Here is a 24827-nt window from a genome sequence, read left to right on the forward strand (position 1 = left end):
AATAGGTTTTAAGAGTAACCTTTTTCAAACCTGTTTTTTTTTTTATTTTATTAAAAAAAAAAAATTCAAATGTTATTTTAGACTTTTTTTTTTTTAATCGGTTCTAACTTATTAAATATTTGTCAAGTTTTCTTTTTCAGTTTAAGTTTTACAAACTTTAGTGTTTTCAAATCCTCTACACTTCATGCCCAATACAAATGTTCGCTATTGAGGAATGAAAATGTTGTTGCGAACATCCAGCAGACCAATAGAAATGCCATCAAAAGTGAAAACAATGTGATCTGTAAAATTTAACTTTAGAAGAATGCAATTCGAAAAGAGCAATCTGAAAATGGGAGATTTGAAAAAAAAAAAAAACACTGAAAAAACTAAATTTGAAAAAAATTGAATACATTTAAAAAAATTTATCTGGAAAAAAAGCCACTCTAAAAACCTACTAGAAGTTTTTCCAAGTTTAATTTCAGGGTTCCACTTTTTTTTCTCCAAATTTACATTTACAGAATGTGTTGTTTGCTGCAATAATGGAACAAAATACACTCCATAGGGAGAGGTTCTAAACATTCAACTCAGTTTTATTAGGGTTTTTTTTTTCAGTCAGTCAGGATTATCACATCTTTTTCTCGCATATTTGTTTTCAAACTGTTATTTTGTTTTCCATTTGCAGCTGGACTGGAACTTTGGACTCATCTTTAAAATAAAGAAGCAAACGCTCCCAATGAAACGACGGCACATAGTAATGCATCAGACTGCAGACGTTAGGGAAGAAGAAGGAGCTGAATAAAAGGTGTCAACGTACCTGTTGCTGTCTGATTTGCAACAGTAACACTACCCCATTTCAGTGGGGGTGGGGGGGATACCAAATTGACTAAAACGGGGCCGGCCTGAGACAATTTGGTAATGATGGCCAATTAAAGCAAAACGGTCTCCTCCGCCCTTCCTCTGCTCAGAGAGCCAACCACCCAGTGAGTCCAGGCTGCTCTCACAACACTTTCAAAATCTCTTTAGTTTTGGTTCTTCATCCTCTACTTGGGTAGATTTGCGTCTCTAAGTGGATTTATGCAAACTCAGCTCCTTTCACTGCAAGCATTTGAGCCGGTAAATAAGATGATCTACCATCTGAATGAATATTTATGGTCTAAAAATATTGAACAAGAGAAATCTGATAAAAGAGTTGTTATTTTCTCTCATTTTAAATTTAAATTGTCTAATTTATCTGGTCATGACAAGGAAAAACACTTTAAAACTATTTAGATTTCACTTTTTGCACTGTAAGGAACATGGAAAACCTGACATGTTTACAGAGCAGTCTGAAATGACCAAAATCTGATTTTCTGCCCATTTGCTATATCTGATCTTTTCATGGCCGCCTGAACAACACAGATCTGAATTGTTCCAATGCGACCCAGGCCACTCCGCTGTGTGGTCCTGAATCCGACACGAATCTGATCTGAACAGCCAGGTAGCAATCATCCGACCTGAACGCCATTATGCTCAACAAATGTCAATATTCTGTGTCATGCTACGGAGAAACAGTAAAAAAACAACAACTATGGTGGATGATGCTGAGAGGAGTCTTTATTTCTAACCTCCTTGAAAAGATTGTGTTGTAAATACCTTGGCTGAAATAAATGATTAGGAAATAAATGATAGATAACTAGATGAGCGCCAGCCCTACCATCCATGTTTACTTCCATAAACACAGAGCGTGATTGCCACTTGTGACCTCATTGGGTCCTCTACTGTGCATGCGGGACACTCAAGTTGCGTGAATGCAGGTCACACAAGAGATCACATAGAAATCACATATATATGGACATATATTTGCAACTTTTTTCTGCTACTGGAGACTTTGGAGACAACATCTAAAAGCAGCGAACTCTGCTCATCCATTAACCTACAACAGATAATGGATGTCTATTCTATTAACATTTCTCTATTTATAGAATGGGTCTGTTTTGTGTGTTGTCTTCTCAATTCAGAGGGCCCCCTTCCTGTCTTTGCCTAGGGCCCCAAATGTCCTAAATCCGCCCCTGGATGTAACCAAGTTTTGCAGAGAAACCCTCAGATTTTGTTTTCACTTTCTTTAGCAAAATTTAAACAAAGTGAGAGTTTCCTCCACTCTGCATCCCTCAGTCTGTCCTGACCCTCTGCCTTCAATATAAGACCTCCTGCCTTTGCTTTTTCCACACATTGTTCAGGTGAAGCAGTGCAGGGAGGGTCCAGGTGTTCGCGGTGAAGAAGGCTCTCCACCAGGGCATGGAATCATATGGATTATTTAATCCATCCTGGTATTAATCTAAGGCAATAAATCCCTCCTCCTTGAGGGGGAGAGCTACTTTAAAGGACAGCAATAATTACCTCATGAATCCAGAACGTCTGGATGGCGGTTCTACAGAACGTCTCTGGGCTCCAGGAGCATAGCAGAAAGAGCTGTTTGACCCTGGAACTGTGTTTGGCTCCTCCTTTATCCTTCAAACATTTCTAGGAATTTGCTAAGAGCAAAATAAAAATCCCACCCATCTCATTGTCTTTATGCAAAGGAAGCTTCCTGCTTGAAACCTTCAGTAAAAGTCATGGTTCATTCTCTTCTTTACAGGATTTTAAATCCACAGTAATCATTATTAGTTCTATTTCTTTCTAATTTCCAACCACAGCAGATAAACCATAATGTGGAACCGGTGGCAGATTTAATACGTGTTAAATGAACCCGTTTAAATCATCTGTTGCAACATGAGAGGAAAGTTTCCTTGGAAACCAGTTTGTGGAGCGGTCCGACTGGAGTCGAGTATCTGAAGAGAGTCTCATCATGAAGTGGCTGGAATCTCCAGTATGTTAATCTGCTGCTATAACCACATATTTCCTAACCTAAACGATAATCCACAACCAAAAACAACCGGATCAAAAAAAAAAAAAATGGATGCCAAAGGTCCAGATCAGGCATCTTTGAACAAACCTGATGGTTAACCAGCAGAACATTTAAAGAACGCAGTCAGACAGTGTCAGTCTGCCACAGGTCACACCAACCATTAACATTCCAGCCTTGGTGCTGGTTTTGTTTTTTGTACTTCACTTCCTGATCCCCCCCCCCCCACTCTGAAATTTACCAGCACTCCCAACATTTGGCCAGAACTCAACACAGACATCAGATTTCACATCATCTCATCTCTGCACGGCCATAAGATAAGATAAAGACTGATTGATCCACTTAGAGTTGGATGAAGCTCAGCTGATGTCACTGGCGGAGCTCCACGGCTGCCTTGGATCTGACTGAGAAAAAACACTGATTAAAAAAAACCCAGCAGGAAGGCGGCTGTTAATAACTCCCTACAACCACCCTTTTTATCCAGAGACATAAACTCACTGATATGGAGTCAAGTTTGTTCTTTTATAATTAAAAAAGATCATATTTTAAAAATGGAAATGTAAAAAAAAATCAATCCAGAATAAAAAATAATAAAAAGCTTTTTAAAATAACTTTGCTGATTTTTTGTTTGCCATATGATTCCCACAAAAAATATTTAGTTAGAATGGTCCGTTAAACTGTAGTTTGATCAGGTGGGTGTTTTCATAATACCCACATGTACACAGGCTAACAAAACAAACGGTTAAACAGGCGGTAAACACACTGCAAACACACGAATGATGCAAAACTCTAGAGAACACAAACAAATAAGAAATAATCGCTGTGCAACTGATCTGCTGCAAATCCACCAGACCACTAGGGGGAGTCAGTCAACTAAGTCACACAGGAGCAGACTGACCCAGAAGAAAGCTGCGGAAAGGAAGTAAAGAAGAGCTTTTTTTCCAAGAGTTTGTGTTTGCTAGTAAAACTGAAAAGTTGGACAAACACACAAAAAATTAGGGTAACACCCAAAAAAAACGAAGCGAACAAAATGGGGATGAGAAAAGTGGAAAAAGTGTAATGTTAACATGAAAGGAAATTCTACCAGTAAACTGACACTGCATGATGGAAGTGCTCCACACCACTAGTGGGCGACGATCATCAACTCATAGAGAGCTTTAGTAAAGGCATAGACAGGATGCTAGGAGAGATTAAATGATTTAAAAAGATTGTAATGAATACTTCGCTTTTCTTTCTTTCCTCTGGATAGCGGCATACTTTTCTTTTTTGGTTCATGGGCATTAACTCGCAGTAACGTCTAAAGCATGTAGGATTTTTTTGACCTTTTCGGGACGATTCTGGGGCCGCGTTTCAGCCTGATCGTGCTTCGTGTCGTATACAGGGGGTATCGAGGAGGCGATTAGCCTCACAAGACCACCCCCTGATCAAGAATCGTAACGTCGGGAGAAAATCAAACATGTTTGAAATTCAGCCGTCCGTCGTGAGCAAATGCTGCTGTTGAATCACAGCTACGAGCCGATTTACCAGAACCTCGAGCACTGCACATGTGCAAACAAGGGAGTTCTTCTTCTTTTTCCAGATTGAGTCCGACCAGCAGCATCTCTCTGCACCGAGTCCGAAGTGGTTTTTAGACGTACAGTGTGAGTCGGTAGATCGCATCAGAGCGTCGGGTCGCACAGTGTGAGAACAAACATCTTGAGATGTGAACTTGTAAACCCTGTGGTTTCGTCACACAGTTTGAGCTGTAGCTCCTTGCAACGATTGAAAATATCTGACAGTGTATGCCCGGCTTTAGTTCTGCTCCCATACGAGTTAATGATCGTCGCCCTCTAGTGGTCTGCAGCCCTTCCATCATGCAGCGCTAGTTTGTAGCGCTGCATCATTTCACTCCTGTTTTTGCTATTTGGAGCATCTTTGTTTTATGTGTTTGATTTAATTTTCTTTTTTTTTTTTTTTTTGTTTGCTGAGAATTTTGGGTTTGCAGCCCTCGGCCACCGCAGGGAACAGTCCATATATTATAAGCCTAAATTAGCCTTTCTTGTTAGCACGTCCTCGATGCATCAACGCCTGAGCTGTCGGCTGCAGAGAGGACGCTCTCTTAGCAGAAGTCATTTCATTGTCCTCGTGTAAAACAAAGGATGTCCAACGATACCGACGCAGATTAACAGATAATGGCAACACAGCAATAAATAAACAATGAAGCCAGAGTCTGAGAGGCAGCTGATTGCATCTGCCACCGCAACCCTGGACTGCAGAGGAAGGAATGAGGGAGGAACGCTGACGCTGAGCAGGAGGCAGCGACGGAGGAAAATAAGAGCCTGGGTTGGGGAGTTCCCTCCGTGGCTTCATAAGCCCCTCTATGTTACATAACCAACATCTGAGGAAGGTTTTTACTGTAGCAAACCCCATAACCTCATGCCCCACTTAAAGAACATGACTTTATTCGCTCCATTACGACCGATTCTCCTCTCCGCCTCTCAGGAACGGGCTTCGTGATGGCAAACGGAGACAGATGGAGCACAGCGGGAAGATTTCCCAAAAAGTTTACATTTAAAACCATTTGCATCAGGTTTCACAGACCTTTGTCTACCCCCGCCCCCCGCCACCACCACCGTGTGGCACATCTAATATAAGCCTGGCTGCTGATTGGCTGAAGCGTCAGGGTTGTTTATTAGACCCCAACCTTCAAAGGGGTCACAGACTCCACCTTTGTTTCTGAGAATTGGTGGTTTAGCTGAATTCTTCAGATCCAATTCTGTCTTAGAAAAGAACTACATTCAATTCAACAGCATAAAAAAAATGAACCTTTGGCTTTTTAAAGACTGATCATAGGGATCTGAATCCAAGCTGTGCCCTTTAATTTGCTCTGACTGCACGCCAAAGCTCTGCAGCACCAATAACATTTCGTTTAGGATGAGATCCTGTGAGTTCAAGTATCATTCTGTCAAAAGTCGCTTGGGAAAGTCTAGCCTGCAGCTCTAAGTTCAGCAGCCGCTGCTGTGAACAAGCATCTTCTGTCTGAGTCAGAGATATGACACAGGAGTCCCATTAGTCCAAGGGCCGGCGTTAAATGTGCAACATTTGCTGTTTGGTAGCAGGTGACTCACAGGCTAATGGCTGTTGTATTATTCAGGGCTGGAGATGAACAGAATCAGAGCAGGATGAGGTAACGTATCCTGTTTGTGTGACACAGCATTCCTGCAGCAGCAGATCTGCACGTGTGACGGCAGGACGCCGTGTGAGCCTGATAGCATGAATGCTACAACTAAACCTCCAATCATGTGGTGGAGAAGCTGGTAAAGACGTATAAACCCGACATATAAAAAGCTTTAGGTTAAATCTGCATCGTAGCACAATCTGTCTGGTTCAGGGTTCTGCAGGATTCATGATCCAAAGCGATGTTCTCTGCTCAGTTCAGCTGAATAAAACTTAAACCTTTTGATAATGAAGCAAAAATTGCTTTCATTCTTCTTATATTTTAAGGTTTAGTGAAGAAAGATCAATCTGTATGATCACATTGAAAGAAAACAATTCTTAAAGGAATAGTACACCCAAAACATGATTAGCCTTCATTTTCTACTCACCTCCATGCTGAACAACACTCTGGAGTACTTTTTTGATATCTCAAATGCATCTGGAGATCTGGGAGGCTTCTTGCTGTCTGCTGACATTCAAATAATGGAGGTCCATGGCGCCCGAGACAGAAAGGTCCATAAAAGTCCACAAAAACGTGTCAATATTCCTCCATACTGCTCGTCCAATGTAATCCAAGTGTCCTGAGTGGGTAGCATCCAGAATTTACTCGAAACGAAGTCATTTAGAATGTTTTTAGAGCATAAACAGTAGTGTATAGGATTTCCTAATAGCGCCCCCATGCGCGCTCGCGATTCTACGGAAGCCGGCAGACCAAACCAGCGCATTCAGCTCGGCAAAGAACTCATGCTCTTCCTCAACACTGAAGTCCTCAGACATTTTTCTTTCGTTGTTTCTTTCTTTGCACAGGTAAACAGCACATTTCTTCTTCTACGCTTGCATTATCGGCAGACCAGACGCTGAATGCGCACTTTCTTCCGGTTTGGTCTGCCGGCTTCCGTAGCGTCGTGAGCGCGCATGGGGGCGCTATTAGGAAATCCTATACACTACTGTTTATGCTCTAAAAACATTCTAAATGACTTCGTTTCGAGTAAATTCTGGATGCTACCCACTCAGGACACTTGGATTACATTGGACGAGCAGTATGGAGGAATATTGACACGTTTTTGTGGACTTTTATGGACCTTTCTGTCTCGGGCACAATAGACCTCCATTATTTGAATGTCAGCAGACAGCAAGAAGCCTCCCAGATCTCCAGATGCATTTGAGATATCAAAAAAGTACTCCAGAGTGTTGTTCAGCATGGGGGTGAGTAGAAAATGAAGGCTAATCATGTTTTGGGTGTACTATTCCTTTAAAGGCGTGTCTCTCCAAAAAAAAAAAAAAATAGTATTTGCATTTTTGCTATAAAAATAATAAAAAGTTCGATTAAACTTTGATGAAAGTTTAATCAAAAGCCTGATTTTGAAGCCTGATTTCCTTTTTTTATTGTTTGTTTTTGTTTTTCAAAATAAAATTTTTGAAAAAAAATAAGATTTGAAAAATAAAATTTGAATAAAGCTGTAAGAATTAAAAATTAAAGGTTTTTTAAATTCCCATTTTTGAAAGAGTTTTTTGCTTTCAATAATACTAGAACTAATTTCTCTCTATACTAAAAAATTTATTCGTTTCATGCGTCTTTATTTATTTTATTTTTTTTTTTCAAATAAGAATAAAACTTTAAAGCTGAATTACAACTGTGATAAAATCGTATCGGTTAAAATTGGAATTGACTTTTTAAAAATTGATGATCGGCCAGAAAACTGTAATGCTATGTTCAGACCGCACGCATTGGAAGCAGCAAACTGCAGGCAGCAAGATAATAAAAATCCAACATATTTAGCCGACAAGTTTCTACATATTAAAGGAGAAGTTCGGTTTTTAACACTTTTAGCCCATTTTCTGTAGTGTCCAGGATGAAATCGAATGATCGACACCAAAATTTTGACAATTGGTCCTGTCTCTGCTTTTTGGCTCATTTAGAATCCACCCCTGGCTGCTTTAGAATGGCTTCCATAGAGCATGTCCGATAATGTCCATAAAACAACCTTAAACGTTCTTTTTTAAAAATATGCTACTCACCGGGTCGTCAGCGCTGTTCAATGACGTTCCAAAAAAGTTTCGTAAAGAAAAAACGTTCCTGTAGTGTTTTATTTAGCATTTTGTAAATCCCATTGAGTTCTGTTGGAATAGTCAATATTTCCCTGCCACCGGAAACGGAAATGGGGCCTGTTTACGCTTAGTTGTAGTCTTTTCGCTTCACTCTGTGTACTCCGACGTCGAGAATCAAGAATCCACCTTTCGTATTCCATTTTCAGAGTTTTTTAAAGTGTTTAACAGAGACGTTAGCACCTCGACGTCGGAGTACACAGAGTGAAGCGAAAAGACTACAACTGTGTAAACAGGCCCCATTTCCGTTTCCGGTGGCAGGGGAATATTGACTATTCCAACAGAACTCAATGGGATTTACAAAATGCTAAATAAAACACTACAGGGACGTTTTTTCTTCACGAAAATTTTTTTGGAACGTCATTGAACAGCGCTGACGACACGGTGAGTAGCATATTTTAAAAAAAGAACGTTTAAGGTTGTTTTAAGGACATTATCGGACATGCTCTATGGAAGCCATTCTAAAGCAGCCAGGGGTGGATTCTAAATGAGCCAAAAAGCAGAGACAGGACCAATTGTCAAAATTTTGGTGTCGATCATTCGATTTCATCCTGGACACTACAGAAAATGGGCTAAAAGTGTTAAAAACCGAACTTCTCCTTTAAGTTAATTTAGACGTTAATAAACTGTTTCAGAGGAGCGATCATAGCGCTCTGCATCAGCAGTGCTGTGTCCGACTCCCTGCCAGCGCCCAGATCAGCTTCTCGGATTGGTTGATGTGGCGCGTCCAACAGCAATAGTTACATTTTTCTGACTCTGGCAGCTGTTGCTTTCGTAGCGCGTCCCGCGCATCCGATGACTTTGCAGCGTGCGGTCTTGAACGTAGCATAATCAGTTAATCTCAATAGAAAATATTACTGGTATCTTCAGGGTCAAGTTAGGGCACTTATTCAGTTTACAAATAGCAAAAAATGCCTTTAGTAGGCCAATTGTTTAACTTTTAATTGGTTCTTAAGTTCTAAAGAGCCATTGAGGAATTGTCCAAAGCTCTGGATCTAGGTTGGATAGAAAACTCCATCAAGACCCTGATTGTTTTCTTGGGGGAATGTTAATTATTTTTTGTTGACCCTGTGGCTGTAAAGTCAAACAACGTAAAACTGACCGTCAGCATCCCAGATCCTGCTCCATGCTCGGCATGCTTCCACGTCTTTACACTAAACGTTAGACGGATCAGGAGGAGCTTTCATCTAAAGCACTGATTTCGCTTTTTTTGATTTCGCTCAGAGTCTAAGGAAGACAAGATGTACCGAAGCAAATGTTCATCCCTGCTTCTCCTTCTGGCACCGCCTGCATTTCACAACAGCGATGCATTTTGCAAATTACAGTCCACGCTGCATGAGTGGGCCTGTACCTGTGGGCGTGCAGGCGTCGTGTTCCTGTTGCTACGAGCTGAAGAAGAAGAAGAGCTTTTTCTTTGGCTGAAGGCGAGAGATCGGATCAGAGTGACAGGATTTTACTTGATCACAAATCAAACTTCTGGATTGTGTTGGTGCATGCAGAAAAATACCATGCTGTCAGAAGGTACCGTGAAAACCAAACCAGAGCCATGTATGCGTGTCTGACGTTCCTCTACTGATGGCTTTGAGTTTAGTGGATTTCCAGCCACATTAATCCACAAAGAGGCGATTGTGCTTCCCATCAGGACGTCCATCCGTTAGATTACATGTCCTTCAGCTCAGACCTGCAGCAGCTGTTTACTTTGACTTAAATACCGCTTTCCTTCCTCCTGACTTGCTTTTTCTTTTTTCTACTTTCTCATCCGTCATCTAATTAAACAGACACCTCTTCATCTCCTTTTTTGCCGTGCAGGCATCTATCTGACCATCTTGCCCCTTTCCTGCCCCCCCTACTCTCATCCTGACGGAGCGCTTTGAGGCCTTGGGTTGCTGGCAGCCTCCGGGTCTGTTGCATAACTCCACCATCAGCTGCATCACCGTTAGCCAGGCTGCCCTGCATCTTCCAGGAGGCCGAGAGCGTCCAGCTGCAGGTTTCTTTAGATTAGGACAGAAAACTGATAGTTTCTGCCTCCCTCCAACCTGAAAGCATTAAGCTCTTGACTTCACCAACTTTGCATATTAGCGGAGCATTCTGATATATCAACAGGCTCAGATGTCCACCATGTTCCTGTTCATTGGAATGTAGGAAAACATTATTTGTTTTTTTTATTTGATTAATTATAACAGATTAAAAAAGCCCTCTATGTTGTATGGGTTTGCTGTCATTCTCTTTCTCCTTTTCAGATTCTTTTCCTTTATTATTTTTCTTCCCTGTCCCTCTTTTGGGTTTGGCATTATTGCAAACCTGTAAAGTTTGGTAACAAAAATAAATAAATAAAACAGTTTTGGTGAACGAAGGGGGGCTCTTCCCTTGGCAAAGCGAATGTTTTCAGTCCTGCAGCCATCTATGAACCTTCCTTTCATCTTTCTGTGTCCATCTTTTTTTTTTGTTTTATTAAGAAAACGTCCTCCTATGGAGTGACTTCTGTTCCATTATTGTTGCAAAAAAAACAGATTTTTTAAATTTTTTAAAAATTCATTATTATATAAAAAAAAATTTTGTGAGTAACTTTGCTGTTTTTTAATTTCTTTATCACAAAGTAGTAGAAATATGTCCTTCGCATCACCTTGCTCCTAACCGCACCTACTGTGGGAAACCTCCCCGAAGCACCCAGGATCCCTGCTTTTTGCAGGCTGTGCAGAAACAGCGGCGTTCTGGAAGGATCCGTCTCTCACTGAACCCTGCATGTCGTTCTGCTGAAATCTAGAGCAGAGCTGATGCCTCTAACCTACTTTAGCGAGTTCTGCTGTGGATCAGAGAGTCTCGGCTCTCGTTCGGTCCGAGCAGCTCGTCTGGATCACCGTCAGCAAAACTATCTGCTTCCACAGGGTTCTAGTCGGGCCCGCCAGCCCCACCCGCCTCCTTTGCCCTCGGGAGATCGATTTATTCCACAGGTGTGCAGTTTTCTCCTACTTTTTCCATTTTCCCTACAGAACCTCAGGATGAGACCCTAAAGTCAGGCGTGCACAGAAACCCTAGACCCTGACCCATTAAAACCCAGAAACCAGTGCGTTTCCATGGCAGCGACACCAGCAGAACCTGCAGACTTTACCTGACTGGATGGTCCTGTCCCTCTGCACCATGCCGGAGACAATCCGTCCTTCCTTCCTGGGCTACCGGTGCATGCTCCGAGATGACGGACGGCCGGACGGGCGAAGCTTCCCCACACCATCCACTCAGAGAGGTGTCAGAAATGTTCTCCTGCAGGCAGCAGCTGGTTTTCCACAGGCAGCTGTACCTCAGACTCTCCTCTCTAGACCGACTCTACAAGTGTGAGCATGTCTCGGCTCAGAGGGCGTGTACGGCGGCGCCTCCTAGCTCCTTGAATAACAACCCATAGGTTCCACTCTCCTATATCTGATCTGCTGCTTTTTGCTCTGACTGGTTCCTCTAAGGTCCTCGACCGGTTCAGGAATAAGAAACAGAAAAGAAGTGAAGTCCAAGTAGCCACTCTTCAGTTCTTCCTTCCCTCTGAGAAGTTATGCAATCAGACATGACCTCCCCCTTCCTTCAGCCTCCCCATCCTCCACCTCCTTCCACTCCTACACTCTGACAGCTTTTGTTAGCAGCAGACTGGTTCAGTGGCCAGTTTGGAACTGGGAGGACAGGAAATGTTCAGAGCTCTGCAGGCCAGCCCGTCTAGAATCCGCCGTCATGCACGCGTTAGTCTGGACGATAACAGATCTCAGAACGCAGGGAGGAATCTGCTGCAGTAAACAAACCTTTCTGGAGGTCAAACAGGACGCTCAGCGGAGCTCCAGTGCAGAAAACATTCACTCAGAAGTTTTCCTCCGAGCTTCAGATTTAAAGTGGAACTTTTATTCGTGTAGTTGAGTTTTGCAGAATAAACACAGACATTTCTGTTGACACACTGGATGAGGAGCATCTCTAAGCTTTAATCCTCACTGCTGTTTCCTCCTTTTTATCTGTTTCTACGGAGTGAAATTTGTTCCATTATTGTTTTGTTTTTCATAATTTATTTTTTCTAATTTCTCTTTTCAAATCGTGTTTTCTGGATCACACATCTGGGGGTGGGCTTTCCTCTGGACTGAGGAGCAAAGACTCTTTTCTATTGGTCTGCTTGACGTTAGTTGCAACATTTTTACTGGTCGGCAGTGTTTGGTTCGGGATGGAAGTGAAGCGAATTTGATCTTTAAAAACACACTTTGAAAACAATGAAATTCACCAAAGTTAGTCTGAGAAGGAGAAATAAAAAAAATTACAATCTAAAATCTATAAAAAAAGAAAAGGGGGCGTGTTTTGGTGGAGCAGTGGTTAGCGCACACGACCCGGTTTGAATCTAACATTTGTCCTTTCCCGTATGTTAAGGGTTCCTACAGCATAAGGTGAGTTAAACTCAAGACTTTTTAAGACTTTTTAATGCCACTTGAAATAAAAATTTAAGACCAAATTCACAAGAAACAAGAACAACTTGCTTGCGACAACTTAACCCAAAAGGTTTATTTTAACATAAACCACTGCACTAATGTTTCAAATTTTAAAAAGCTTCCCATACAGGAAGAAAGCTAAAAACAAACAAATGACAGATATATTTTAACAATTATTTAACTGAATTCACAAACTTTGTTTTAGCAGGGAACAAAACAAATCAGTTTTTTTTTGCAGCTATTTTTCTTTCTATGGTTTTCTTAGTATGTTTGATTTGGTGATAAGTGGAGGCGTTGCAGAGACAAGGGTGGAACTAAACTGAGAAATACCGGCTGTTTCTCTGTAACTCCATTTTGACGCTTTGTGTTTCGCGCTTCGCATGCGACTTCACTGCCTTAATTCCCATCATTCTGAGCTTGAATGACTTCTTGCACTAAATCCACTGAGCCTCATGTATGTTCCCTGGTTTTAGCCATGGAGAAAACTCTTGGCTGGAGACAATTTTGGTTACATTTACACTTGCTCATATTTTCCAGACAAAAAGTAAATGGTGCATCTCCCAAATGTCCCGGCCGCAACAACGCTTTAATTGGTTCCGCTATCGGGACGGAACCAGTAATGGCGAGCCAATAATATTTTTAAATACAAAAAAAGGTACATTTTAATGTTTTTTGTTGATTACACAAATAAATCATAATAAAAATAAATCTATTTATGATGTTTTAAAAATTAAGATCTACGAAAGACTGATTTAAGACATTTTAATACCAATTAAGGCCTTAGTTTTATTTTGAAGAATTTAATGCCTTTTAAAACTTTTTAAGGACCCACGGGAAGCCTGATGTTACTCCCCCTCTCATACCCCTGTTCCTGTCAGCCTTCTGTCCAAAAAAATGAGCCACAAGTGCCATAAAAAAAAAAAAAAAAAAAGAGAAACTTTGGAAAAAAAGAAGAACCTTTTCCTATAAATTCAAACCGGGGAAAAATAACTGAATCAGCAAACAGAGAAGAAACGGTGATCAAATATGAACCAAGGTTTAACATCAAAGGCCAGTGATACCACGGAGCCCTCAGCATGATGCTGCCGCTGTAGAGGGGTGTCGTCAGGATAAGTCTGCTCCAAACATAAGTTATCTTCACTCCTGACCCGTCTGCTCTGCTCCGCGGCTGCCCTGCTGTTCTGACAGTAAATGCTGGACGCCATTAATCAGGAGACTGCATCAAATGTGTGAAACGCTCACACTCTCTTTATCACTCAAACGATGAGCCAACGCCACGTGTTAAAGTTTGTGGCTGTAAGGTGAAGAAAACATCATAAACTTAAGGGTGTAAAAACATCTGCAAACATCGGCGTAATGACAGAGCGAGCAGGAGAGGCTGCAGCGTCTTTTCTGCCGATCAGCCTGCATCAACACGTCTGCCTGACAGGAGGAAAGCGTCAGGAAAGGTCCGACAGCAGGAAGGAGCGCTGGCCTGAGGCTGATGGCAACTTTAAAAGGTAAATAAGGTCCTGCGACGTGACGTCACACTCTGAAACCAAACGGACAAAACTGCAAAAACATCTCCTCTATGATGCAAAGATGTGCCGAGTATCTGCAGCCAGCTTCAGGTTTCACCTCCAATCAATCTCTGCTTATGTGGCGAGACAGGAGCAGAGCTTTGTTATGCTAAAGACCCTGAACTGGATGCACTGGTGGCCCCGCAGCTTCCAGGATCCTTCATTTACACCAGAGATAAGCCCTGGCAGACCTCCAGGCACTCAGTGTTACTCCATTTCTCTTCCACTTCATGAAGCAGGTGAGACAGTTTGCCATTTCAATAAAATGGTTCATGTTCAAAAAATACGAAAAAAATCTAAATTCAACTAAATAATATCTAATTGTTTTATTCTAAGGGTAAAAAAAACTCAATAGATTTTAGATCATCTTATTTCCTGCTCAAATTTAGGGCAAATAAGTGACGCAACATCTGCATGAAGGAGAGAAAAGCAGCAGCAACTAAATTATCAATGAAAACATCTAGGAGAATAAGGTTGCAGGAAAAAAAATTAAAATAAAACGGGTCATTTTAGCAAATTTACTAATCATAAAGAAAATCTCATAATAGATAAGAAAATACATTCAAAGCTGAATATTTTCCACAGACGATCAGAACGACAAACAGCTTTTCATGAACGGTGAATAATGGGGAAAAATAAGCAAACATGTCAGATGATTAAATCAGGTGAGAGTTCATCACAGGTTCATCGCTCCTCACCTAAAACTCAAGCAGACCTGCAGCCGAGCGCGCAGCATTAAGCCGCCGCCGCAGCAGGAGGGAGGCATGCAGGACAAAAGCCAATTAGGAGCAGAAGCTGCTCCGCTCCTTATGGTCACTTTAAAGCACGCAGACTTTCACCTCAGAAACACCCCTTTAGTTTACCTCTGTCACTGAGTTATGGCAGGTTTAATTCACATGATCTAAAACCAAACTATTATTCTGCAGGAGTAAATCTCCTTAATACAGAGAATTTAACAACAAACTGAATCAATAAAATCTCCTTGTACTGATGCAGGGGGAACATTACTATAAATGTTAAACAAAAAGTAAAGTTTTTTTTATCAAACAGCCAAAGTAAGATTTATCTCATAGCAAGATAAATATAAAATTTGAGAGGAAAACTACATCTAAGCTGCAAATAAAATATCAATACAAGCCCAAGTTCAGTCATAAGAAAGTCAAATAACCAGAATTCAAACTGAGCTGCAGGAAGAAGCTGTTTTTAATAACGGCGTATTAAAAACACTCCATGCAGCAGCTCTGTTGTGGTTCTTCTGACAGCAGGATCATCAGTCTGTCTGCTGCAGATCATCCTGAGTTAAAGAGTCACACAACCCTGAGGTGTTCCAGTGTTTTAGAGGAAACCGTTCCCCCTCAGTCTGTGCAGAAAACTAGAACCCATCTGGATCCCTGTCGGTTTGCTCAGGTTGGAAACAGCCCTGCAACCAAAAGCATGCAAACAGCTCATTTTCTCCCTGGAAGATCAAACCAAGCAGAGTCGTCTACAGGAAACCAGGAAGCAGCCAGGATAGAAGGGAATAAACCAGCAGCGCTGCTGCTATCAACTGGGATAGGAGATGTGGAGCCAGGTTTATTACTCATGTGGAGTTTATTGGGTTATTTATGAACAAAAATAAAAATTTTATAGGTAGAGATTAGAATCAGAATCATACATCCAGCCACTGTGCAAAAAACCCCGACAAAAACCAAACTAACTGAATTCACAACATTTTGTCTACTATCATCAACAACTAAATTAGGGCTGAAACAGTTCAATTAAATAAATCAATTATTGAAATGATAGTCACCTAATTTGGTTTTTAATTGATTTTAGCTGACAGAGCGACTCACTTACAGCTTAGAAATACATCAAAATTGTGAAAACAAATATATAAACTTTTTGCATTTAAGAAAAAAACACGTTTTCTTCTGTCAATCTGCTCTATCCAGAAGTCCTCAAGTGGAAAAGTTAGTTTCACCTGGTTTATTTGGACCTTTGACTATTTGATTTTTAATTGATGCATTTAAAGAAAAAAAAAAGAAAATTGCAATATAACCGTTAGTTGCAGCCTAAAATAAATTACAAAGGTGATAAATAGAAAGGTAAAAGAACAAACAAAGCTTTGTTTTATAATTCTTTGGCAGGACGCCGCCATGTTGCAGTCTAGAGCGGTGATGTCACGGGGTCGGTCGATGCCTCAGCTAGCAGATAAATACATTAATAATAATATATGTTAAATGGCCTGTACTTATATAGCGCTTTTCTTATTAGTCAGAAGACTTGACCAGATCACTTTACACTACATTCAATCATTCACACACACTGATGGTGGCATCAAGCTGCCCTGGGGCTCACTAACAGAATTGAGGCTGCCGTACGCTGACGCCATCGAACCCTCTGGGTGAAGTTTTGCCCAATGACAGTGAAGACGTCTTGAGAGCAGTACTGAGCAAAATTTTGTTTTGCATACACTGTGTGTGTACAAAATGACAAAGTCTGTCTAAGTTTAGGGTTAATGTAATCAGAAGAAAGGGTCATTTTCCCTAATATATAAAGAAAAATAGAAGTTTTTCAGTAAGAAATGCTTTGTTAAAACATAACCGAGATCATTCATGCTGATAGAGGCACTTACATTTTATAAATTTTAACTTAACTAACTTTTTAAAGCAACTTTTTTACTTTTCAGTTAGCTTTTTAACTTTTCCACTTAATTTGATGCAGTTTATTTATATAGCGCTAATTTAGCCTTTTTTTTTTTTTTTTACTTGTTAACCCTTTAAAGCCCGATCCAAGAATAAAACAAAACAGAAAATTACTTTTTTTTGGCTTGAAGTCCTTATTTGGCCTTTTAACAAAATATGTAAAAAGAAAAAACAGAAATACATTTTTGATATTAATAATTTATTACTATGCGATAAGTCAAGATTTTTTTTTGTGTAGTCTTCTACTGGCTGTTATCAGGTAGATCTGATTGTGTACAATAGGATTTTGAGAAAAGTTTTTACCATTAAATTATGCAAAACATTTCAGAAACCGTATGTATCAAATACGATACAGGGTTAATTTACAGCAGGTAACATGTCCCCCCAGGGGCTCATTTAATCGGAGAATGCCTAAACGTCGTGTGCATCCATGTAGCAGCATCTTTGCTGGATGGCTGGATATAAATCTTGTGCTTCTAGACCTCACTGAGGGACGGGGGGAATCGATTTTTAAGGGGTAAGGAAGTGATCAAATGGTAAGTTGCCCCAATCAGACCCATCAATCTTTGAAATATTTAAAGTGCATCCATGACTTTTTAAGCTGAAACACATGAATACAAATGCAAACGTTTAATCTTTTCATGTCAACACCTACACTGGAATCTGAGCCCAGAGCATCAACAGGATAAAGACTAAAGCTGGATGAGGTCTGCAGCGCCGTACAGTTCTTCTTTATAAAAATGAACATTTTTCTAACTCAAACAGCCTTTAGACTGAACATGTGAGACAAACGACTCCCACTCACCGTTCTTGCGCTCCTGTATGGGCAGCAGATTAGGAGCCGGCTGAAGCGAGAGCTCCTGAAGCTCATTGGTCACCGCCTCGCTCTGAGGGCTCGGGGCCGAGCCGGACGCCCCTGCAACCTCCATAGCTCCGGTGCTGGGGTCACCGCCTTTCAGGGGGTCAGCTGTTGCCATAGTGACTGGAAACACTGCAATAAAAACCAAGATTTTAAAGTTAGAGATGCACCAAGAAACCAGCTGGCAGTATGATCAGCCATTGAAAAACAGAAATAATATCAGATCTTTTTCTGTTCAGTGATTGGATTTCATCGAAGGGAGGCGGGTTCACGCTGACACCAGCGTCCTACACAGAGGAGGCTGTTTGCTTTAGCATATTTATCAGATTAGAGATCATGAAATCCTTTCTGCAGAGCGGCGCTACACTAACAGTTCTCGCCCACACCCACTGAGACGCCACCTCCTCTATTAAAAATAACTACTGACCGATCACAGAAAAGGCTGCTAAGGCCTTTATAGATATACAACACACTGATTAACCATTTGTTGATGCAGAAACGACTAACTCTAATTTAATGCTCTTTAACGCTCCTTTAATGCTATTAGAAATATTTCTAATGCCATCAACAAGTACCCATTACTCTCATATATATATATATATATATACATATATATATCTATATATATATATGTATATATATAGATATATATATCTATACAGATAACATCTATATATTTATACATAAACTTATATAGATATCTATATATCTATATATATATATATATATATATATCTATATATATATATATATATCTATATAGTTATATATAAACCTATATAGCTATCATATATATCTATATATATAGAGAGATATCTATATATAGAGAGATATCTATATATATAGAGAGAGAGATATCTATATATAGATATCTATATATCTATCTATATCTATATATAGATATCTATATATCTATCTATATCTATATATATCTATATCTATATATATCTATATATATCTATATCTATCTATATATATCTATATCTATATATATATATCTATATATATCTATATCTATATATATCTATATATATATCTATATCTATATATATATCTATATCTATATCTAGCTATCATATATATCTATATATAGAGAGAGATATCTATATCTATATATATAGAGAGATATCTATATCTATAGAGAGAGATATCTATATCTATATATATAGAGAGATATCTATATCTATATATATAGAGAGATATCTATATATATAGAGAGATATCTATATCTACAGGTGCTGGTCATAAAATTAGAATATCATGAAAAAGTAGATTGATTTCAGTAATTCCATTTAAAAAGTGAAACTTGTATATTATATTCATACATTACATACAAACTCATATATTTCAGATGTTTATTTTGTTTAATTTTGATGATTACAAATGACAACAAATGAAAATCTCAAATTCATCATATCAGAAAATTAGAATATTACTGAAGACCAATAAAAACAAAGGATTTATAGAAATGTTGGCCAACTGAAAAGTATGAACATGAAAAGTATGAGCATGTACAGCACTCAGTATTTAGTTGGGCCTCCTTTGGCCTGTATTACTGCAGCAATGCGGCGTGGCATGGAGTCGATCAGTCTGTGGCACTGCTCAGGTGTTATGATAGCCCAGGTTGCTCTAATAGTGGCTTTTAGCTCTTCTGAATTGTTGGGTCTGGTGTATTGCATCTTCTTCTTCACAATACCCCATAGATTTTCTATGGGGTTAAGGTCAGGAGAGTTTGCTGGCCAATTAAGAACAGGGATACCATGGTCCTTCAACCAGGTACTGGTAGCTTTGGCACTGTGTGCAGGTGCCAAGTCCTGTTGGAAAATGAAATCTGCATCTCCAAAAAGTTGGTCAGCTGCAGGAAGCATGAAGTGCTCTAAAACTTCCTGGTATGTGGCTGCGTTGACCCTGGACCTCAGAAAACACAATGGACCAACACCAGCAGATGACATGGCACCCCAAACCATCACTGACTGTGGAAACTTTACACTGGACTTCAAGCAACGTGGATGAAGTGCCTCTCTTCTTTTCCTCCAGACTCTGGGACCTTGATTTCCAAAGGAAATGCAAAATTTACTTTCATCAGAGAACATTACTTTGGACCACTCACCAGCAGTCCAGTCCTGTTTCTCTTTAGACGCTTCTGACGCTGTCTGTGGTTCAAGAGTGGCTTGACACAAGGAATGCGACAGCAGAAACCCATGTCTTTCATACGTCTGTGTGTGGTGGTTCTTGAAGCACTCACTCCAGCTGCAGTCCACTCTTTGTGAATCTCCCCCACATTTTTGAAGGGGTTTTGTTTCACAATCCTCTCCAGGGTGCGGTTATCTCTCTTGCTTGTACACTTTTTTCGACCACATCTTTTCCTTCCCTTCGCCTCTCTATTAATGTGCTTGGACACTGAGCTCTGTGAACAGCCAGCCTCTTTAGCGATGACCTTTTGTGTCTTGCCCTCCTTGTGCAAGGTGTCGATGGTCGTCTTTTGGACAACTGTCAAGTCAGCAGTCTTCCCCATGATTGTGTAGCCTATAGAACTAGACTGAAAGACCATTTAAAGGCTTTTGCAGGTGGTTTGAGTTAATTAGCTGATTAGAGTGTGGCACCAGGGGCCATCAATTTTGAACCTTTTCACAATATTCTAATTTTCTGATATGATGAATTTGAGATTTTCATTTGTTGTCATTTGTAATCATCAAAATTAAACAAAATAAACATCTGAAATATATGAGTTTGTATGTAATGTATGAATATAATATACAAGTTTCACTTTTTAAATGGAATTACTGAAATCAATCTACTTTTTCATGATATTCTAATTTTATGACCAGCACCTGTATATCTATATATATATATCTATATCTATATCTATATATATCTATATCTATATCTATATCTATATATCTATATATAGATATATATATATAGATATATATATATATAGAGATATAGATATGTATATATATGGAAGTTACACGTCCAGCACCCCCTAGGGCTGCAACTGATTATTTTGCAAATCCATTTATCTGCAGATTATTTTTTTGATGAATCGATTTAATAATCGGATAGCCAAAGGTTCTTAAAGATTTTGTATGAAAGTAAACCAGCTGAAATTAAAACTCTTCCACTTGAGGAGTTCTAGATAGAGAATATTGACAGACAGAAACATTCATTCAAAATATTATTTTGATATAATTCCTTCCCCAAATTGGTGGCTCTATCATCTATCATCTAAAGGCATGTTTTACAGTCTCTATTCTCCAGTTTATGATCGACGATTATTTCAATAATCGATTAGTCATCATTAATCTGACTGCTTTTTTCAGCCCTAGATTATATAAAGATTTCAGCAGATCTAACAGTAACCATGATGCTAACATCCAGGATTATAATCACCCACTGTGTATCGTAGGGTGGAACATCTGCTCCATGATTTGATGCCAGCTCAGACAAAAAGTAAGATCAAAAGAATAAAGGCTTTAGGAAAAACATGGTTAGCTATCTGTTCCTGGAAACAAGGTACCATGAAAAACAAATTAAGGAAAGAAAGAGAGTGCGAGCCATAGGCTGGGAACTAACAGAGCCGGGACACAATTTGCATGTTTGAGCTTTAAACAACTGTTACAGCTCTTAGAGACAGGCAGATTTTAATCTCCCTATTTAAGCCGGTAATAGTTTCTCTTTCACTTCCAGACATTTAGTCATTCTAACAATTTAACAGCTCGAGGCATTTGGAGAAAGAGACAATGATCCTCAGCTGGAATTAAAGTGATAATTAGCTAAGATGTTAGATAAAGGACCAGTTAGAGACCGGTTCTGAGTGTTTACCCAGTAAGACGGGAGGAGAGAAGCACAACAGAAACTCTGAGGACCAATCAGCAGATTTTCTACTTTGTCTCGTTACACAAAGAGAAATCAGTTGTTTCAATTAGGATTTAAAGTGATAAACCAGAAGGACAGATGGTGTCTATGGAGTGGGTTTTGGTCCATTATTGTTGCAGCAAAAAACATGTTTTGTAAGTGCAAAGTAAGAAAAAAAAAAAGAAAAAAAATATATATATATTATATATATATATATATATATATATTATATATATATATATATATATATATATATATATATATATAGAAATGAAACTGAAAAATGTCTGAATCAAAAAAACTGTTTTAAGCATAACTTTTCAGGCCCACTTTCCAGTCATGCGAGAATTTTCGATGGGCCCGACATTCAGCTGATCGTGCATCATGTATTGTACAGGGGGTAACTCTGTATGACGAAAGCGCAGGGTTAAATCGCACAGTGTATGGCCGGAGTACTCATATTTTGTCTTTAGTATTTTACTTAATACATTTTCATTCTTTTATTTTCTCATTTTTTGCTAGGTTTCATTTTTGTTTTTTTTAGCATACAATAATTGCATTTTTTTAATGAATTGCTTTAGTAAAAATACTTTTAATTTTAAAAGATGACAGAGCATTTAAAAACTTTTATTTTATTCAAATACAACCTAAAAGTTAAAAGAAAAACATTTTACCCTCAAAAACATTTTTTTTTGTATAAAAATAGTTTTTTTCCATTTTTCTAATGTTTCCATTTCCAATTTTAACGATTATGGATCAAAGTTCTCTCCATAGATATTAAAACAAATGAAAAACTGGTCTTTGCTTCCAGCCGTACTTAAGTCCCCTTTACTGTATAACCCTCAAATAAAAACAGCTTTCAGAAATCATTTCAATGGTGAATAAAGCCCAGATAGAGGAAAGTTTGTCAGCAGCCATGCAGAGCAAACAGCAAACAGCTGCTGTCAGATGAAACAAATGGAAATGTATGGCTCAGCCATGCAAAACGTTATGCTCTCTGGAAAACCACTTCATTTAACTCCCCGCCCCCACAGTGAGACACGGTGGCCGCAGCCGCAGGCTGAGGGAATGCTTTTTAATCGTCTGAGAAGATGGCAACCCAGTTCAGGTGCATTGAGGGTGAGCGCCGTGATTTCTGCGATCACTGCTGGGATTTCACAGCTGTGTCTTCGGATGCTCCATGTTATCACCACAGACCGCATCATCAAGCCGGAGGGGCTTCAGCTGCGTGAAGCTGACGCCCTGCCCACGTGAAAAATAACAGACTGATTTGTCGCTGCTTCGTTAATGCAGTTAAATGATCACTTGTGCTACTTTTGGTTCAGAGATATTAAAGATTATTTAAATTATTTGTTATAGATTCTGAATGCTTTGTGCTGCCTTCAGTTTAAATTTTTTTATTTTGACGTCACCATCCTAGCAGACGTTGGCACTGCGCTTGTTTCTGGATATAAAGTTATTGCATAAAATGTCCTACTTGCGCTGGCATTGAACATAATATATACTGTTTCACAATCTCCATTTGCCGTTACCCCTGGCAACCCCATAGCATTTCCTGTCAAGTATCTAGTAAATAGGTGAAATGTAGCATTACAGACGGCTGCTAAAATGTTCTCGATGAACAACTGTTGATCGGCTTGGGGAGACCCTCTTCTGCCCTCGCTGTGTGAAAGCACCTTTAGAGTTCGAGCTTCGAGGAGAGCGTCCTATTCCATTATGGAGTGAATTTTGTTCCAATATTGTTGAAACAAAACAACAACAAAAAACACATTTTGTAAATTAAAATTTGGGGACACAATCCAAAACTTAAACGTTTGAAAATCATTTTAATAAATAACATGGTGTTGGAATTTAGAATACAATAGAATAGAATTCAACTTTATTGTGATTAAATTACGCGCTGCTCAGCAAGAAGGTTCCGGGTTCGATTACCGGCCCCGGTCTCTCTGGGAACACCAGCTTCCCCCCACAGTCCAAAAACATGTCTGTTAGGTTAATTGTTTCTCTAGATCCTCCTTAGGTGTGAGTGTGTGTGTGAATGGTTGTTTGTCCTGTTTTTCTCTGTGTTGCCCTGAAATGGACTGGCGACCTGTCCAGGGTGGACCCAGCTGGAGATGGGCACCAGCAACCCTTGTGGCCCCAGCAGGGATAAGCGTGCATAAATTGGGTGGAAGGATGTGATTTCATTGTCACAAGCATAAAAGCAACAAGATTAAATCTCTGCATTTTAGCCATAGCCTTGGGGAGCAGTGGGTTGCCATTGTGCTGCGCTCAGGGAGCAGTGTGGGGTTAAGGGTCTTACTCAGGGACCCAGTGTCATTCTGTGGGTTGGGGCTTGATCTCAGAACCTCTGTAACCCAATCGCAATGCTCTAGCCATTAGGAGCTCGTCTGCCTGGCTGCGTGTTTCCTGGACGGGGCCGCCTGTGGAGCTGGTTGACAGTTGCCTTTTGTATCTATGCTTCTTTTTCTATGTCTGCTTCTGTCTCCTTGAACCCCAGTCGGCCTCAGCAGATGGCCGCTCACACTGAGCCTGGTTCTGCTGGAGGTTTCTTCCTGTTAAAAGGGAGTTTTTCCTCTCCACTGTCGCTACAAGCATGCTTAGTGTGACGGATTGCTGAAGAGTCAATGAGTCGATGCAATCAACTGGTTTTCCTTAGAGTGAAAACTTTGAACCAATTTGACTGGATGATTTAATTTTCATCAGAACTCTGGCTGCAGCATTTTGGATCAGCTGAAGGCTTTTAACTACAGTTTGTGGACTTCCTGATAGTAAAGAATTACAATGGTCCAGCCTTCAAGTAACAAATGCATGGACTAGTTTCTCAGCATCACCCCTGGACAGCAGATTTCTCATTTTTGCAATATTCCTAAGATGAAAGAAGAAAATTCTAGAAACCTCTTTGATATGGGATTTAAATGACAGGTCCTGATCAAAAACAACACCAAGATTTTTTACTTTATTATCTGAAATCAGTTTAATCCCATCCAAATGAAGTGACTGGCTAATCAGCTTCTTTTTCAGAGACTCTGGTCCAAAGACTATAACTTCTGTTTTGTCTGCATTCAGAAGCAGAAAGTTAAGAGTCATCCAGGTTTTTATGTCTTCAAGACATGCCTGTAATCTATGTAATGGGTTAGCTTCATCTGGATTTATAGACAGATATAGCTGGGTATCATCAGCGTAACAGTGGAAATTAATCCCATGCTGTCTAATAACTCTATCACTTGGGAGCATGTATAAAGTAAAGAGAATTGG

The 24827-nt window shown here is 39.7% G+C and overlaps 1 protein-coding gene across 7 annotated transcripts in view; it reads right to left on the reverse strand.

The window, feature by feature from the left end:
- The window catches only part of mrtfab (myocardin related transcription factor Ab), a 76106-nt gene that overhangs the window by 42284 nt on the left and 8995 nt on the right, over positions 1 to 24827 (reverse strand). For 6 of the 7 annotated variants that reach the window (XM_038269179.1, XM_038269178.1, XM_038269182.1 and 3 more), the window contains exon 3: positions 17658 to 17843. In XM_038269179.1, the coding sequence (XP_038125107.1) occupies positions 17658 to 17829 (172 nt within the window). In that variant the 5' untranslated portion in view covers positions 17830 to 17843. Of the gene's footprint in view, positions 1 to 11273; positions 11679 to 17657; positions 17844 to 24827 lie in introns of those variants that run through there. The other variant, XM_038269183.1, reaches the window with a different exon arrangement.

This window comes from Cyprinodon tularosa, unplaced genomic scaffold (assembly GCF_016077235.1).
Source record: "Cyprinodon tularosa strain WSP-4 unplaced genomic scaffold, ASM1607723v1 ctg722, whole genome shotgun sequence".
In the NCBI taxonomy this organism is placed as follows: Eukaryota; Metazoa; Chordata; class Actinopteri; order Cyprinodontiformes; family Cyprinodontidae; genus Cyprinodon; species Cyprinodon tularosa.